The sequence below is a fragment of the Argentina silus genome, assembly GCF_951799395.1.
Source record: "Argentina silus genome assembly, chromosome: 2".
NCBI lineage: Eukaryota > Metazoa > Chordata > Actinopteri > Argentiniformes > Argentinidae > Argentina > Argentina silus.
Window position 1 is genome coordinate 27,154,977 of NC_139656.1, and position 15,559 is coordinate 27,170,535.

The 15,559-nt window shown below is 40.8% G+C and overlaps 2 protein-coding genes across 2 annotated transcripts; one reads left to right on the top strand and one right to left on the bottom strand.

Annotated features, from left to right (window-relative positions):
- Positions 1 to 1,864: 1,864 nt before the first annotated feature.
- LOC310801289 (G protein-activated inward rectifier potassium channel 4-like) lies at positions 1,865 to 3,260 on the bottom strand (the record flags this gene model as incomplete). The annotated part of the gene is made up of 3 exons (XM_083665284.1): positions 1,865 to 2,112; positions 2,253 to 3,126; positions 3,234 to 3,260. The coding sequence occupies 3 exons, from the start codon at positions 3,258 to 3,260 to the stop codon at positions 1,865 to 1,867; spliced, it is 1,149 nt and encodes a 382-aa protein (XP_083521410.1).
- Positions 3,261 to 11,138: 7,878 nt separating this feature from the next.
- kcnj1b (potassium inwardly rectifying channel subfamily J member 1b) lies at positions 11,139 to 12,870 on the top strand (the record flags this gene model as incomplete). The annotated part of the gene is made up of 1 exon (XM_083688714.1): positions 11,139 to 12,870. The coding sequence occupies one exon, from the start codon at positions 11,139 to 11,141 to the stop codon at positions 12,288 to 12,290; it is 1,152 nt and encodes a 383-aa protein (XP_083544840.1). The 3' UTR covers positions 12,291 to 12,870.
- Between the last annotated feature and the right edge of the window lie 2,689 nt (positions 12,871 to 15,559).

Below are 15,559 nucleotides of genomic sequence, written 5' to 3' on the forward strand. Positions count from 1 at the left end.
TTACATAATGGTTTTGCTGTGGCAATGTTGTCAATGTTTATGAAAGCATCACACAAGGTTTACATAATGCTCAACATCAACAAATGCATTCTGCATGTGAAAAGGATCATGGCATTGGACTGCTAAAGATATGGGCCATTTGCCTCCCCCCCTTCCCACAAGGCCTTTATGACTAAGCAGTTCTATTTTAGCAGTACAGTATGCGCATTATATTATGTAACAAATGTACTCTATAAAGGAGGATTTATTCAGCGATTTATCAGTGTAGCCGACAGAAAGGGGTTGTGTGAATTTGAAGGATTTTACTGTAAAACCCTATTTCTGTGTTTTGGTATCTTAAAGCAGCTTATTATAATGTGTTAGATCTGAACATGTAAGCCTCAGGGTCTAAACATATTCATAACAGAGAGGGCAGAGAGTCATGGAGCATAAGGAGACATACAGTGTCACATATCACAGCCTCTGCCTATATTGCTATGAATTGTTTTTCACACTTTGATATGAATTCACATTCCATTTACTGCACATTTTAATACAGTTACTTGAAAAATATTTTATCCAAAATTGAATATGAGGCAATAGGCTTCTGTTGTTTTAACTGCACTTACGCAGCCTATACCAGTGATGGTATTTCAAACACAATTCAAAATGTAAAAAGCATAGACCTCATCACCAAAGAGAAATGCCTCTGTAGTGAGTGCTGTATTATGGGTTAGGATTGAAGGCTGTTATTTTACTCAGTGCTTTCTTTCTTTTTTAATGTTACAAACTGTTAATTTTGGTAAGTCTAAGGTTTTGGCTATGTATCTATCAGAAGATTTTTCAGATATTTCAGTCTCATAATGGCTTCCTTGACTTTCATTGACGTCTCTTTGGTCCTCATGTTGACAGACACCAATAGCAGACTCCAAAGGCAAGTGCAAAGCCTTGAATCAATACTAGACATTGACAGCTCTCTTATGCCTGCACAAATTATGTGACGGAACACACCTGACTAAGCAGAAACTCTTGTCAAGCCAATTTTCCAATACCTTTGGTGCCCAGAAATAGGAGAACTATGTATAAGGACTATGGATTTTTTCGAAATGGTAAACCAATTTGAAAAAAATAAAACATTGAATTGAAGTTGAGAATCTATACTTTAACCTCATAGCAATTGTTGAAGTATAGAGCTAAAAGAAGACCAATGCTTCCTCTTTCCAATACTCTATATGAGCACAATAACAGGCTCAACTGATATGAATTGAGATCTATCTATCACAAACACACTGTTTCTATCACAAACACACTGTTTCTATCACAAACACACTGTATCAATCACAAACACACTGTTTCTTCACAAACACTGGCCACGCTGAGTACATGATACCTGTTCACTCTGTCCGTGGATTTCATTACCAACTGTAGGATGAGGTGTAGTGCCCTCCACTCTTGACAAATGGGATCCTTCAATAACAGAAATCAATCGCTCACAGGATAGGCAGCAAACAACTGTCTCTTTTTCATCATTCTTGAGGTCCTATAACAACCTTCATCTATTCATCATTATTTGTGGTCAAGCTTTTGATTGTGTCCCTTCAAGAGACTGAGGCATGCATAAGGCTGCAACCTTGGAACTGCACCCAGGTATCCTTAAAGTCAATGATAATGAACAGCTCATGAGGAAACATAGCTCGAGAGTATTGAAGAGATACTTCAGATTTCCCACAGATTCTACCCTGACCTGCAACTGACCTTTGAGTGACATACTATTATGCCATATCTTTACCGTATTGTTAGGGGGTTTAGTTTTTCATTCATTCACGTAGCATCTGAATTATGTGATAATTACATCAAAACACATAGACATCATACAAAGAGGCCATCACACTGATGACACAGACTGTCTGGGAGTTGGTAATGACACCAGCCCTGGTTTGAACTGTTTCTTCCTTGCTGTGGTCGCTGCCAGGTCTTTGGCACTGCAGCATGGGGTGTTGGTCTGGTAGATGTCATGGAAGCTGTTATAGTCCACCTCGTAGAAGCCCTTCTCCAGGGAGAGGACTGGGGTGAAGCGGTAACCCCACAGCACTTCAGTGTCCAAATAAGAGCTCCGGGCCTGACAAGTCATACCTGCAAAAAGAAGGAGATGAACAAACTGAAATCTTTCAGAGAGCAATTCTCAGACTAAACAAAAACAATATCTCCTTTGCAAACAAAATAAAAACACTCTTCAGAGTTCAAAGGTGTCTCAAGTGTCTTATAGCACCCACCTGTGGCCTCCACCATACCCTCCAGAATCACCACAATCTCAAACTCCTCGGACTCCATCTTGGCCCGGCTCCACTCCCAGAAAGGGCTCCTCTTGTTGATCTCGTGGCAGATGATGAGTGGTGACACCAGGAAGAGCCTGTCATCCCCCGTGTCAAAGCCAATGTTGATGTCCGTCTGGTTGAGCGGGATGAACTCCCCTTCCTTGGTCTGCTTGGACTTGATCAGCTTGGCCCTGATGGAAGCCTCCACGATGTGTGAGTTCCGGAGGTCTCCGACCCTGAACATCAGGCACAGCTGGCCGTCCCTCATGGAGATGACCGCACTGGTGGAGAACACCAGTGTCTCTGCCCGCTTCTTGGGCTGCGCGATCTTGACAAACATGCAGCCCACCATCATAGCGTTAACAACTGAGCCCAGGATGGCTTGAATGAGGAGCAGGACAATCCCTTCAGGGCAAGCATCGGTGATGACGCGATAGCCGTACCCTATGGTGGTCTCTGTCTCAATGGAGAACAGGAAAGCAGAGACGAAGCTGTCTAGATTCTCCACGCAGGGTGTCCAGTTTTTGTCGTGGCCGTGGACGAGGTCGCCGCGGACCAGCGCTATGAGCCACCACAGGAGGCCGAAAGAGAGCCATGTGAGGCAGTAGACGAAGGTGAAGATGAGGAGGCTGAACCTCCATTCGAGGTCTACCAGAGTGGTGAAGAGGTCGCTCAGGTAGCGGTAGGTCTCGGTGACGTTGCCGTGGTGGACATTGCACTTGCCCTCCTTCTGAACGTAGCGCTGCCTCAGCCTCTTGCTCGTCTCGGAGATGAGACGTGTACGATCCGTGGAGATCCGGGACTCTGTGATGTGCTTAGGGAGTCCCTTCGACTGAATGGAGATGACATGCTGGGTTAGAAGCTAATATACTGATAGACAAATTTATTTATTTATTTATTTATTTTTTCATCACCACTGACCTTCAATTAATCACTAACCTCTTTGGGAAGCACTCCTATCTCCATGGCATAATTCATAAACTACAGGAGCTGTGGTCCAAGCAGGGAGAGAGAAATGGTGATACAGAGCAAGGGACAAAGAAATACAGGCAAGCGCAGGCAGGCTACTGTTGTACCAAGAACATACTGTACAGAGGCACTGAGTTCTAAAAGCCTAACCCTAACCCTAACCCTAACCCTAACCCTAACCCTAACCCAATCTCAATGAACAGAGGATGGGCAGTAAGGTTTCCTATTTGCATTAATTTCACCTCTAAACATGGGTGGCTTTGTCCTCTCTGCATGCAGACCAAAAGTGTATGTAATTCTAATTGTGTGTGGCTGTGATTCCTTACCACTCCTACATGGTAGTTTGCCTCTAAAACAGGTGCCCCCTGCCACCCCAGACCCAGGGTTCACCTTTAAAATTTCCCTTGAGTAGATGTTCACTGAAGAGCGGCCTTGATGACTCAGTCCTATTGGCAACATTACACAACACAGCCCACGGTTGGAGGAGAGAAACGCATTGGAGAGATGTTTCTGTCCAGGAGCCTCTGCAGAAGATTGAATCAAACAGATGCGTTTAGCCTAGCATTTGGCAAAACTCACATATGTCATGAAAAATAAAATCATCTTGTAGAAACTGCCACATATTACTGACATTTTCTGGGGGGGGGGTTTCCAAGAAAGATCTAAATAATGTATTTGAAAATATCTATGTGAGAGAATTTGCCTTCAATGCCTCTGTTCACATATCTACGTTAAGCACTCAGAGATTAAGAGGTCTTTAGTGTCAACAGAGAAGTCAAATGAGCAGCACTACACCCTGTCACTGATATGTTTTAGTGGTTTTGCCTTGTGGTGCGGATGGCTCCACAGATTTACTGTGTCTAGTCATGTGTAATGCAGGGTCGCAAAGACAGCAATAAATACTAGTCCAACAAAGGTGATCAGTTTTTTGGGGTTTGCAAGTACATACATACATATAGGACCAACATACTGACAGTGTTATTGAAATGTCCTCAAACTAATTCTGTTTGAATTCACAAGTGCCTGTGTATTGCAACAACATACACAATATTTCACTAACCACTAAGTAATTTTTTTATAGAATTAGACTGCAATTAAACAAGCGTTTCAGGTCAGATAGTCAAACAAATCAAAACAACTCAAACTTGGCACCATGAGAGTTATTGTCACAGTTCACCCTCTGGCAATATCTCAATGGGTAATGAGATAACTACTGCCATTACATTGAGATAGCATGTAATGAAGGTTAATGAAGGACGTGGCTGCTGTTCAGCAAAAGGAATCAGCATCAGAATCTCCCCTCTGTTCACTCTCTGTTGCGACTCACAGTGGGCACTGTTAAGCTATGAGAGAAAATGCATTGAAAGTTGTCAATTGTATTTTTGTTATACGTTTTGTGTGTGTTGTGCAATTCAGAGGTGTATCAGTTGTGCACTTAAGTCTATTTTTAGGTATATCAAACCTCCACCAGCCTCCAGAGGGTTGGCACTGGCCGATCTCATCAGAGCCCATTTGTAATTTTCTGTTTATTTTAATCATTTTAATTTTAACAGGACCATTATCTTAGAGGCAATTGGTGTAACCATTAATATCCTTCTGTATTCCATCCCCCGAGATGTACATCTGTATTTCATGATTTGAGCCATAATCGAATTTCAGGTTCTCTTTTGAGACAATTTGAATTTCAAAACAAATGCTCTTTGTTTGGTTCTAAACAATTGTCTACATCAAGGTTTGAGCAATTGGGTTTAGATGAAAAAGCGCTGTCCTCTAGATAGGGAAAGTGAATTTATGGCATTTCAAATGAGGGTGCTTTAACTATAATGCAGTTACAGGGCATCTGTCTGGATAGTGCTGCAACAAGATTAGATCTGGCCATAGTACTTTCACATCTGATTAGAATGAGAAATATATATTGAAAAAAATTATACTGTGGGTGGGTGTACTTGCTGCAGACTCATACTGTCAAGAATCAACCTAACTTAGGCAACAACTATACACAAGAAGCAAGAGAGAGAGAGAGAGAGAGAGAGAGTGTGTGTAATGCTCTCAAGTTTAAATGCTTCTGGATAGGAAAGAAAAGAGGAAAGTGATGTCATCATCATCATCTGCCTCACCATCTCCCAGTGACCCATCAAGAAGGCAATACTTCTTCCTGAACATCAAGACATCAACACTCTGCCGGTTTCTATTGCCTGATGTGTCAATGTACACACACTTAGCCGGTAACTACAATCATATGAAAACACGCATATCTTTTAAACAACTGGTCTGTGACTGTATGACCTATTGCTTATTGAACAATCTGAGTGCAGCAGGTCACTCTAAGCTTTGGTGGCGAGAGAGAAATAGAGAAATAGAGAAGAGAGAGAAATAGAGAAATAGAGAACATAAAAGGTAATCTTACATTTGGAAGAACTCTGCTAGATTGGTGTGTACAGGGGGTACTTATACAATACAGAAGCTTTACAACACATAGGAGATTATAATCATGGACTAACTCATATAACTGTACTACCTCATGTAACTGAACCCGACTGTCAAATTTTCAGTTTGCACATGCATAATTGCACTGTTTACATTTGCACTGTTTTATTATTATTATTGTTGCTTTTTTATTATCACATGCTGCCTTAAATGTTGTTATCTTGTACATTTTGTTTAGTATATATTGTATATTTTTTAGTATTGTACATTTTACATTGGTTGGCATTCTGCGGACAGCAAAGCAAGAATTTCATTGTACAGGGAAACATGTTTTCTACTGTGCATATGATAATAAACACTTTGAATCTTGAATCTTGAATCTTGAATCTTGAATCTTTATTTGATTTTGCTATAGGAGAACAATCAGTATCTGTTTTGATTGTTTAGATGGAGGTCGCAGCACTGACGCTCTGTAAGATCCCATAGAGGATTGGTTTAGTTTCAGTAACACTTTACAATAATTAACATGAAATAATGCAGGAGTGTATAAACCGTTTAGTAATGCATTTACAAAGCATAACACATTATAATATATGTCTACTACACTATTAATATAGACACTTAAACATACTATTTGTTCACATGAATAAAGAGTTGAAATAGTATTTAATGGTCTTAAAGATGCAATCTGTCATTCAAACAACAACAAAGCAGACTTCCCGCCACCTTTTTTGGGAAACAGCTGAGGGATGGGATTGGAAGAATGTGACCACTTTCAATTTCATAGACAGAGCTATAGATGCAAGGACTGACCATTCATGAGATCAAAATGATAGTTTTAACCATGTTTTGAAGCTATACATTGTTTATAATTGCATTATAAGTTATATTCGTCAAGAATCAATGGCTATATATCATTAATTAAAAAGTAAACTTTTATATCTTTATCAAATAACTGTTTTTGTGATCCTTATTGTAAAGCAAGAACACTTTATTGATGTGATAACTAGAGTTTACTAAGCATGTACAAGGTGTTGTGAATGCATTAAGTCATGTTTACAATGGCATTAATTGATGTTTATTAAGGTATCCTTATTGTAAAGTATTACTGAAGTTTCTATACCCAATAAGCAGTGTCAAATATCACTAACACGAAACAAACAGAGGGACTCTCTGTCTTTCCTAGTCCTTCAAATAAATCTGTTGCCCGGTAAACACTGGAAGATCTACCTCTCTGATTTCTGGGCAACATTTTCATTAAATTATGTTGTGATACAGTCTAGTGCAAAATCCCAGATACACTATATCAATGTAATAAATTAATACATCACAAAATACAGTAATCAACCAGTTTATCACACACATTATATCATAATAGTGAATGCAGAGAAGAGTGCCTCAAGCACCACATAGTTCATCTGCACAGAAAGGTTCTTACCTTTAAGTTCCAGAGGAAGTAGCATCGATGGTGGCACCCGGGCATTTCTCAACTACTAACCCAGCTCAAGGGCTATTTACCAGCAGTAGACATCTCTCCTGTTTATATCACATCCCCGCTCTACCGCTTCTTTCTGGCTTTCTCTCTCTCTCTCTCTCTCTCTCTCTCTCTCTCTCTCTCTCTCTCTCTCTCTCTACTCCCACCTCTACATCTCTTCCTGCCTCTATCTCTCCTAGACAGAAGTATTATTCCCTCTCTTCAATGTGTGTGTGTGCGTGCGTGCGTGCGTGTGTGTGTGTGTGTGTGTAAAGCACATGGATTGGCTCGCTATCTGCAGAATAAGGGGGAATGAGAGATTGAGAGAGATCTGGCCCAGTATAGATGCAGAATCACCTGATCAGTTCTGAGTTAGGTAGGCGGTGGAATGCAAGTGGGCAATGAGGCGTTAGAAATAGAGAGGACGAAAAAACAGGGAATCTGTTTTTGACCCAGGCCACATTTGATATTCAAGATAACATAACAATTATGTATTATTCCTTGAACAAGTTTTGGCAAAAATTGCATTTGTCAAATCATGATAACTCAAAACTGTTGCGTAATGAGTGAATGGACAGAAGAACACTGCAGCATGTGCACTTCTCAGAAATGCAGAGATTTCCAGTGAAAGAAAACATGGTTTAATCACACCTCCACACCCAATGAAAACTCCCCACAAAACCCATCCTCCCACAAAAAAAAAAACGTTTTACTTCCCATTTTCTCTCACTGATTTCTCTCACTTATTTTTTCTTTACTTACATCCTCATACATTACATATTTTTTTTATATTTTTGAATAAGGTGTGGCTGGACTAAACTATACCTGCATATACCTGACATAGGGTAACCTTTCTTCCACAATTTGTATGGTTGTGAATCAAAAAAGAGTGACTCACTTTGAATGTTTGTAGTTCTTGAATGGTATTTTGTATGTGTCGTTTTGTTATTGTGTAAATATTGTGGACAGGGTGCACCTGCAAAAGAGGCCTTGGTCCCAGTGTGTTTCCCCTGTATAAATAAAGGTTAAATAAAGAAATATACTGTTCATTTGTTAAGTCACACGATCATATATTGTGCATTTGGAAAGTGAGTTGATGGTAAATGTACTGTAGAAGTGGGTGTGTCCCAGCTTTTCATTATCAAGGATGGGTTGGCATTTATATGTAAATATCAGCTATATAGGTTTCTAAAATCCAGTGTCCCAGTCTCATTGCTACAGCAGGTTGCAGCTGACAGAACACCTTGTCTAGTTTTGCTCCTACTACCACTTCATCTTGGGGAGGTAAGTGTATTGTTTTAGTTGTAGCACTGTCTGGCTGTTCTCGTGCAGCTTATTACTACAACTGAAAATGTATTTGAGTAGTTAGTATCATTTTTGGGTAGGTAATGTTCTTTTTTTTAAGTTGTGTTTTTTCCTTTTATTTCCCCCCCTTGTTCCTATGGTATTGCATAGTAATAAATAATAAACAGTGTGTCAGACATTTGTTTACTTGTGTTCATTACAGTAAGAGTTGGATTAAAGGAGTCTATGAAAGAAAAACCTTCATCAGAGTTTATCAATTGAATATTAATATGGTTATAGTTGCTCCCTTCAGAATAAAATGACTGACCTATGACAAGTAGCACAACTGTATTTGATATCATCAATAATATAAACCATGTAATCTGTCATTAAAATAGAGAAAAAGATCAAATCTTTCCAACACAGTCAACCATATGTCAAACTTGAATTGTATTAGTTATACAGTACTGTTTGACATGATCTTGAACCTGTCTGAGACAAAAGCAACACACCAACCTTTTAAGCAAACCAACAAGGACTAGCAAGTATCTACATAACATAGATAATCAAATTATCTTAGATAAAAATGTGACACAAAATTAAGCAAAAACATTATCTAGGGCAAACTGAAGACTTTAGTCAAAGGAAGTGGTGAAGTTACAGCAGGATGAGTAAATAATGAGGGTTTTCTCATTACAACTATGCTTTCCTGTTTCCTTTCTACTCATTAACTTTCATTTTTGATGTTCTGCATAAAGATGCGCTTAGTATGTTTTTTTCAGTATGGTAGAGCTACCATCATAGGAAAGAGGAAACAGGGTCAGATTGAAACAGTCCCTGAAACCAATGACACCCTTTCTAATGGAGTCTGCAGCATTTGAACAACAACTGAAAGGAATAGCCATGAATGTGTCATGTCCTTTCCCGGTACCTCTTGGTCAGTTGATACTAATGGTTTCACCTTGAAAGTCATGTGACTTAATTCTCTAGTCCCCCTGATTTACATGCAACTAATGTGTCTCCTGCCAAGGGTCAGCATGCTAGGCTCTCTTTGGAGGGACTGCTCCATTGCAAGCACTGAAACCTCCTTCTCATCCTATTGTAAAAAGAGAATAGTGAACAAATTGAATGACAATAATAGTCCACTGATAGGAAATTTCTACTTTTCAAACTAGTTTGAAGGTCTCTACCACTGCAGCACTTCATTCTAATGCAAATGCTAAACAGGCTGAAGTTTTGAGGGGGAGGGGAGGTTGAGGACCAGGGAAAAGAAAGGAGAAACGCAATTCAAGGATTTCTTTGTCCGGCCTGACGCAAAGCCCAAATGTTCTCAGGGTGGAAAACAAAAACAGCATGGGTGCTGCACTAGTCACGTTGTCCCCCTCAATAGGTGCACCTTCTGCCTGCACAACAGTATTGTGCGCTTTCTGGCTAACTGTGCAGCCATGGAATCCAGAATATTCCACTCCTGAACTTGAGTCTTCATGTGTGTTCGTGTAGAGACCATTCTCTTGTCCAATGGGCCACCATGTCAGGGAGACCGAGAGGCATCCATGACACCCTGAGTAGGAATGATGTGAGTGGCTGGACTGGGGGCAGGAGAGTGTGGTGGGGTGTTGATGGGCGTATAATGAGGCTAAAAAAGTTACGCACAGTTGGAACATTCTGGCCTGCTTCTCTGTCTGTCTGTATGAGGCCAGTATACACCATGGCATGTGGCTGGGATTAGGAAATTTCACTGTGGATTAAAATCTTTGCAACGCCTTCATGGCAACTTGCTAGGAGAAAGGAGTTAAGAGTTCCCAAACTGATCTTGTCTGAAGTTTGGCCCATGGTTTCACTTAGCAGGTATGTAAAGTGTTTTTACATATTCAGTGTTGTTCAAATGGAACTGAGGTGTGAGAGTTATTTATTTATTATTTTATTGGAAGTATTGTGGGTTTTTTAAAACAATAGAGATGTTTTCTTTGTGTGAGCTGAATAGGACCGTGGTAGTGTTAGTTTTTCTAGGTGTAAAAAAGAATAGCTGTTGTTTGATAGCAGAGATTGTGTTACCTCATTGGTTTTATTAGAGGGCCAGTGACCTATGTTAAACAGTTACTTATGAAAGGGTTGCCATAGCTATTTAAGATCGTAAAGTGCAAGGACATAACTTTTGTCTGGTTTTCCCTCAGTGGAACGGCTGTCAGGGATTAGTGTTGGCCAATTACATAAGAGTGGAACTCTTAAGGACACAAATGTACCGATGATGTTTGGAGTGTATCTACAAAATATCTTATTTAACTTTTATCAAGTGGCACTTAAAAACTAAATTGAAAAGAATCCTCTTCTTAGATACAATAGATCTCAGAGCTCTAAGTTGAATTGAGTATGTCTTGTTGCAAACAATGTTGAATGGCATATCAAAGATCTATAAATGCATTGCATCTGTCTTGTCAAAAAATATCAGAGCTAGCAAAACATTTATAGGAGGAAAATAGATTTTCTCTTTGAGGAGGATGTTTTGGGGAGTTTAAATAGGTTATTGGCTATATCTAAAGGTCTTAACCTTTCACATACACTATTGACTTACATTATTGTAACCAAAAAAACCATACTTTGTCTGGTAGTTGTTTAGTATATGGCGTTCCTCCATTTAATTTTAACCTAGCCTAATATCTGTGTTACTGTTCTGTTCCCAAAGCTCCAGGATGTTCCAGTTCATCCAGAGACACTTCCATGACCACCTGGCAGAGCGCAGGACCCACCGCTCCCGACTGGTAACCAAAGATGGCCGCTGTAACATTGAATTTGGCAACATTGAATACCACAACCACTTAGCCTTCCTGCTGGACTTCTGGACCACGTTTGTAGAGATCCGCTGGCGTTTCGTCATTCTCCTCTTCATTGCCTCCTTCACAGGCAGCTGGTTCGTCTTCAGCCTGCTTTGGTACTGGATTGCCAAGAGCAACGGAGATCTGATTGGACAGAACATCACCGAGGGACACGTTCGATGCATAGACAATGTTAATGGGCTCACCACAGCTTTCCTGTACTCCCTGGAGACCCAAACTACAATTGGATATGGTGGACGGGCACCCACTGGGCACTGCACTGGTACTGTGGTCCTCATCATCATTCAGTCCCTCATTGGAGTCTTCATTAATTGCTTCATGTGTGGGGTTATCCTGGCCAAGATCTCCCTACCCAAGAAGAGGGCAAAGACAGTGACCTTCAGTGATACAGCAGTCATATGCCTGAAGAAGGGCAGTCTGTGCCTGCTGATCAGAGTGGCCAACTTGCGCAAGACCCTGCTCGTTGGGAGCCAAATCTATGGCAAGCTGCTGAGGACAACAGTCATGCCAGACGGTGAAACTATGATTCTCGACCAGGTCGGGATTAACTTCGTAGTGGACGCTGGCAAGGATAACCTGTTCTTTGTCTGTCCACTGATGCTATACCATGTCATTGACAATGACAGCCCGTTTTACGAAATGTCGGCAGACACCCTACAGCAGCAGGACTTTGAGCTGGTGGTGTTCCTGGATGGGACGGCTGAGTCCACCAGCTCAGCTTGTCAGGTCCGGACCTCCTTCATCCCCGAGGAGATCCAGTGGGGATACAGCTTCCTGCCCATCATCTCCCGCACCAAGCATGGCAAATACAGAGTGGACTTCTCCAACTTCTCTAAAACTGTGCCAGTGAGTGCACCACATTGTGCCTATTGCTTTCAAACAGACGTAGGCCAACTCAACTGCAACAACCACAATCATTACAACGACCATCACAAGAAGCACGGCATTGACAACCCCGGATTTGAGGTGATTGACATTCAAGACTCAATGGATGTCACAAAAATGTGAGACAGAGGATCTGAAAAAGAACGTTTCCCCTGGTTACGCACAGCAGCCCAGGATGTGGGATAATACACCTGTGAAGGAATGTGGGTTTAGCACTTCATGCTGTAATGAAACTAGTCTGGTCCTCTCTAAAGACCAACATACCAACATATTTACTATCTATCTAAACATCAGTATGTGTGTTGTTTTAGGAAGCTAAATCCAAAGGGCAGACACAACAAGGCACACAATGTTAAAGGAAGACATCCCATGATCAAAGAGAGTTGGATATGCAAAAATATTGTTTGTCAAACTTGAACCTGTTCTCAGGTCCCTGTAGGAGATAAGCTGCTGCATAGTGAGAACAGCTTATTATTGTGCACCTTTGTGACATGGTACAGTAACTATGGTAAAGGGCTTTGGTCATGACAGAGAAAGCCATAGAGCGATAGAGCACGAAAAAACACAGTGGGTATCCATGAGAAGATTATGACCTGAGCCTGTTTTAATGAAATGCTGTATGTAGCTTAAAACAGTAGCTTAAAGCTTCCCTTGTTTTTTTCCTTTTAAGAACAAGCTGAAATGAAAATGTTTAAAATGTGTATTTTGTGTCAAGCTACAGGTACATGTTTTATGCCTTAATTAATTTAGAATACTGTGAATATAGCTGCTAACTGCACTGTCTGAAAATATGAATGTGACTAATCTACATTTTGTAGAGATTATTTTGTAACTTGTTCTCAGGGAAAGCAGCATCCTTGGTTACAATAAATATATGTTTTTGACATTACCTTGACCTCCTTCCTTCTGGACACTGGACTTTTTGGCTGGGATATTACCAAAATGTGTTGTGGAAATTCTTTCAAAATACCATGAGGGGGCAATATTGATCATCTGATTTGATCCCCATCGCTTATCCATGGTAATGAATTACTAAAAGTTGTGTGAAAGAAAAGTAATTTAGTAATTTTTAGTAATTTTTATAAGAGCCTTATTCATCAATTTTACAGGACCTACAGAATGATGCGACTACTCACAAAACATTGAATATTTGACATTCAGAAATGCATTTCAGCTTTTAAATGCAGAAATGCATTGATGGTGTTTGCTGATAAATAAGTGAGTAAACCATTTGACAAAATCGTAGAAAGGGATGTGGCTCAATTGCAATGGGTTAGCGATAGAGCGTGGACGCATTCAGTAATGATCCTGTTGAAACGTAACTCTTAAACCTATAATGTCATCTGCATATGTTTCTCTGCTGGAGACTAAGCGTGGTTTAACAACCGTTACCTCCAAACATATGCTGGATCATATGCCTCTAACGCTACCTAGGGAGACAACAAATGCCCCCACGGACTCTGATGGATCGTGGTACGCAGCTTTGAGAGTGAGCCAAGACCCAGTCAAGCAGGTAATTGGCCAATAGGTGCATATTGTGAGAATCAATTACCTATTCATTTTTTCTTCATGGAGATGCAATTCAAACATATTTTCACCAGCAGTAGATGTAGACAAAACATGGATACAGTATACCTGACATGCAGTGGCATGATAATACAACTCAATTCCAGTGCTCAGGGAGGCATTACCTACAATAAAAGATTGGGTATAAGCTTGAACACTAAAGATGGAAAGAAGTTTTCCACTACACCCCCACTACCAATTACAATACATTGAACCTGTCTGAAGGGCGGGGAAACCAAGTCAGAATGCGGATGTGCTATATTTGGGACCCTCTCTACACATTAACCCGGAACTGGGCACTCTGTGGGCTAGCCTGGTCTCCTATTGCGACTTCATCAGTGCTGTCTCTCTGCTTAATATAGCTCCACTGTAGTACACAATTTCTTCACCAGGTGGTGTAGCAGCTCTGTGTTTTCAACATACCAACTTTATCACGCAAAAGGATCATTTGTTTTCCCTTCCAGCCTAGACACTGCTTCTCTCTGTGTGTCTCAGCTATGGCTGGGGCTTGTGGACCCTCATCAGTGGAAGCAAGCCTACCATCATGGGAACACATTGAGGACTGGGTGGCATTTCTTTCCACACACTCTGGTCTCCTATATTGTTTTCATTTAGACAATGCTTTAGACAATAATGAACACAGTTACTCCGACACCTGGAGCCCTGGAGCCCTTGAGAGCAGGGTTTATCATACTCATACATCCTGTACAGTACATTCACACTAATGAGGGCTCATGAACTCCAGCCTTAGGTGAACCCTGCCATGCTGCAAGTCTGCACTTTGGGCACTGCAGCAGAGTGTTGCCACTGCAGAGTGTTGCGTGTGCACTTGGGAGTAGTGTGAGTGTGTATGCATGCATGCAATTGAATGTGAAGTTCTCTTTACCACTTGTGATAAACAGATATTTTGGGCACGTAGGGTTGACTGTAAGTGACACCCTATTATAACCCCTATTAGCCTCTTGCTTCATAAGCACTTTTATTTCCCAAACATGACTAATAGACCTTGACCAAAATAGTTTTGGACTCTATGGGTGCTTTTTCTTAGCTGAATGTTGTATTAGAGGGGGCACCATTCATTTAGATATGTCTACACACATTTACTGTATATACTGTACAAACTCTTCAGTGTTTCCATCAGTATACAGAAATCATTCATTTACCTTCAAATGCAGCAATGATAATCTATATCAATCCTTGAAAACAAGAATAACATCAGTTGATAGATACAATGTGTGTGTGGTGTGTCTGTGTGTGTGTGTGTGAGAGAGAGAAAGAGAGAGAAAGAGAGAGAGAGAGAGGAGAGAGAGTGGGCAGAGCAGGCCACAGGCAACTCTGACCCCAAAATAATAATTTCCCCCAGCTGTGGCTACATACCCTACATATTTGTTTTTTTTTAGCTGGACCATAGGCCGGGGGGGGACGATGACACATGCTCTGTTCTGTAGGTACTGGCATCTCTCGTTTTGATGCTTGTCACTTGACGCTTGACAGCCTGAGTGCAGTCTTTTTCTCTCTCAGACATGTGGGCCTTGTCTGACACACAACCCCCACTCACAAACACATGGAGTACAGGAATGAAATCTCATGTGAAATGACAGAAACTCATTCAAACACACAGACTAGCCTAAGTTTGCGCTCACCTAACCTCAGAGCCGTAGTTGAAAGCAGACACACATGTATGAATAGTACACTTACTATAGGTATAGACTTCCACATTTGGCACGGGCTGTTACATAAGAGAAACCCTTCTGCTGTTCTCTTTTGTTCAACATGATGTTTTGATCTGTTTGAACGGCTTAACAATGAGGGCATGATGTTACAGG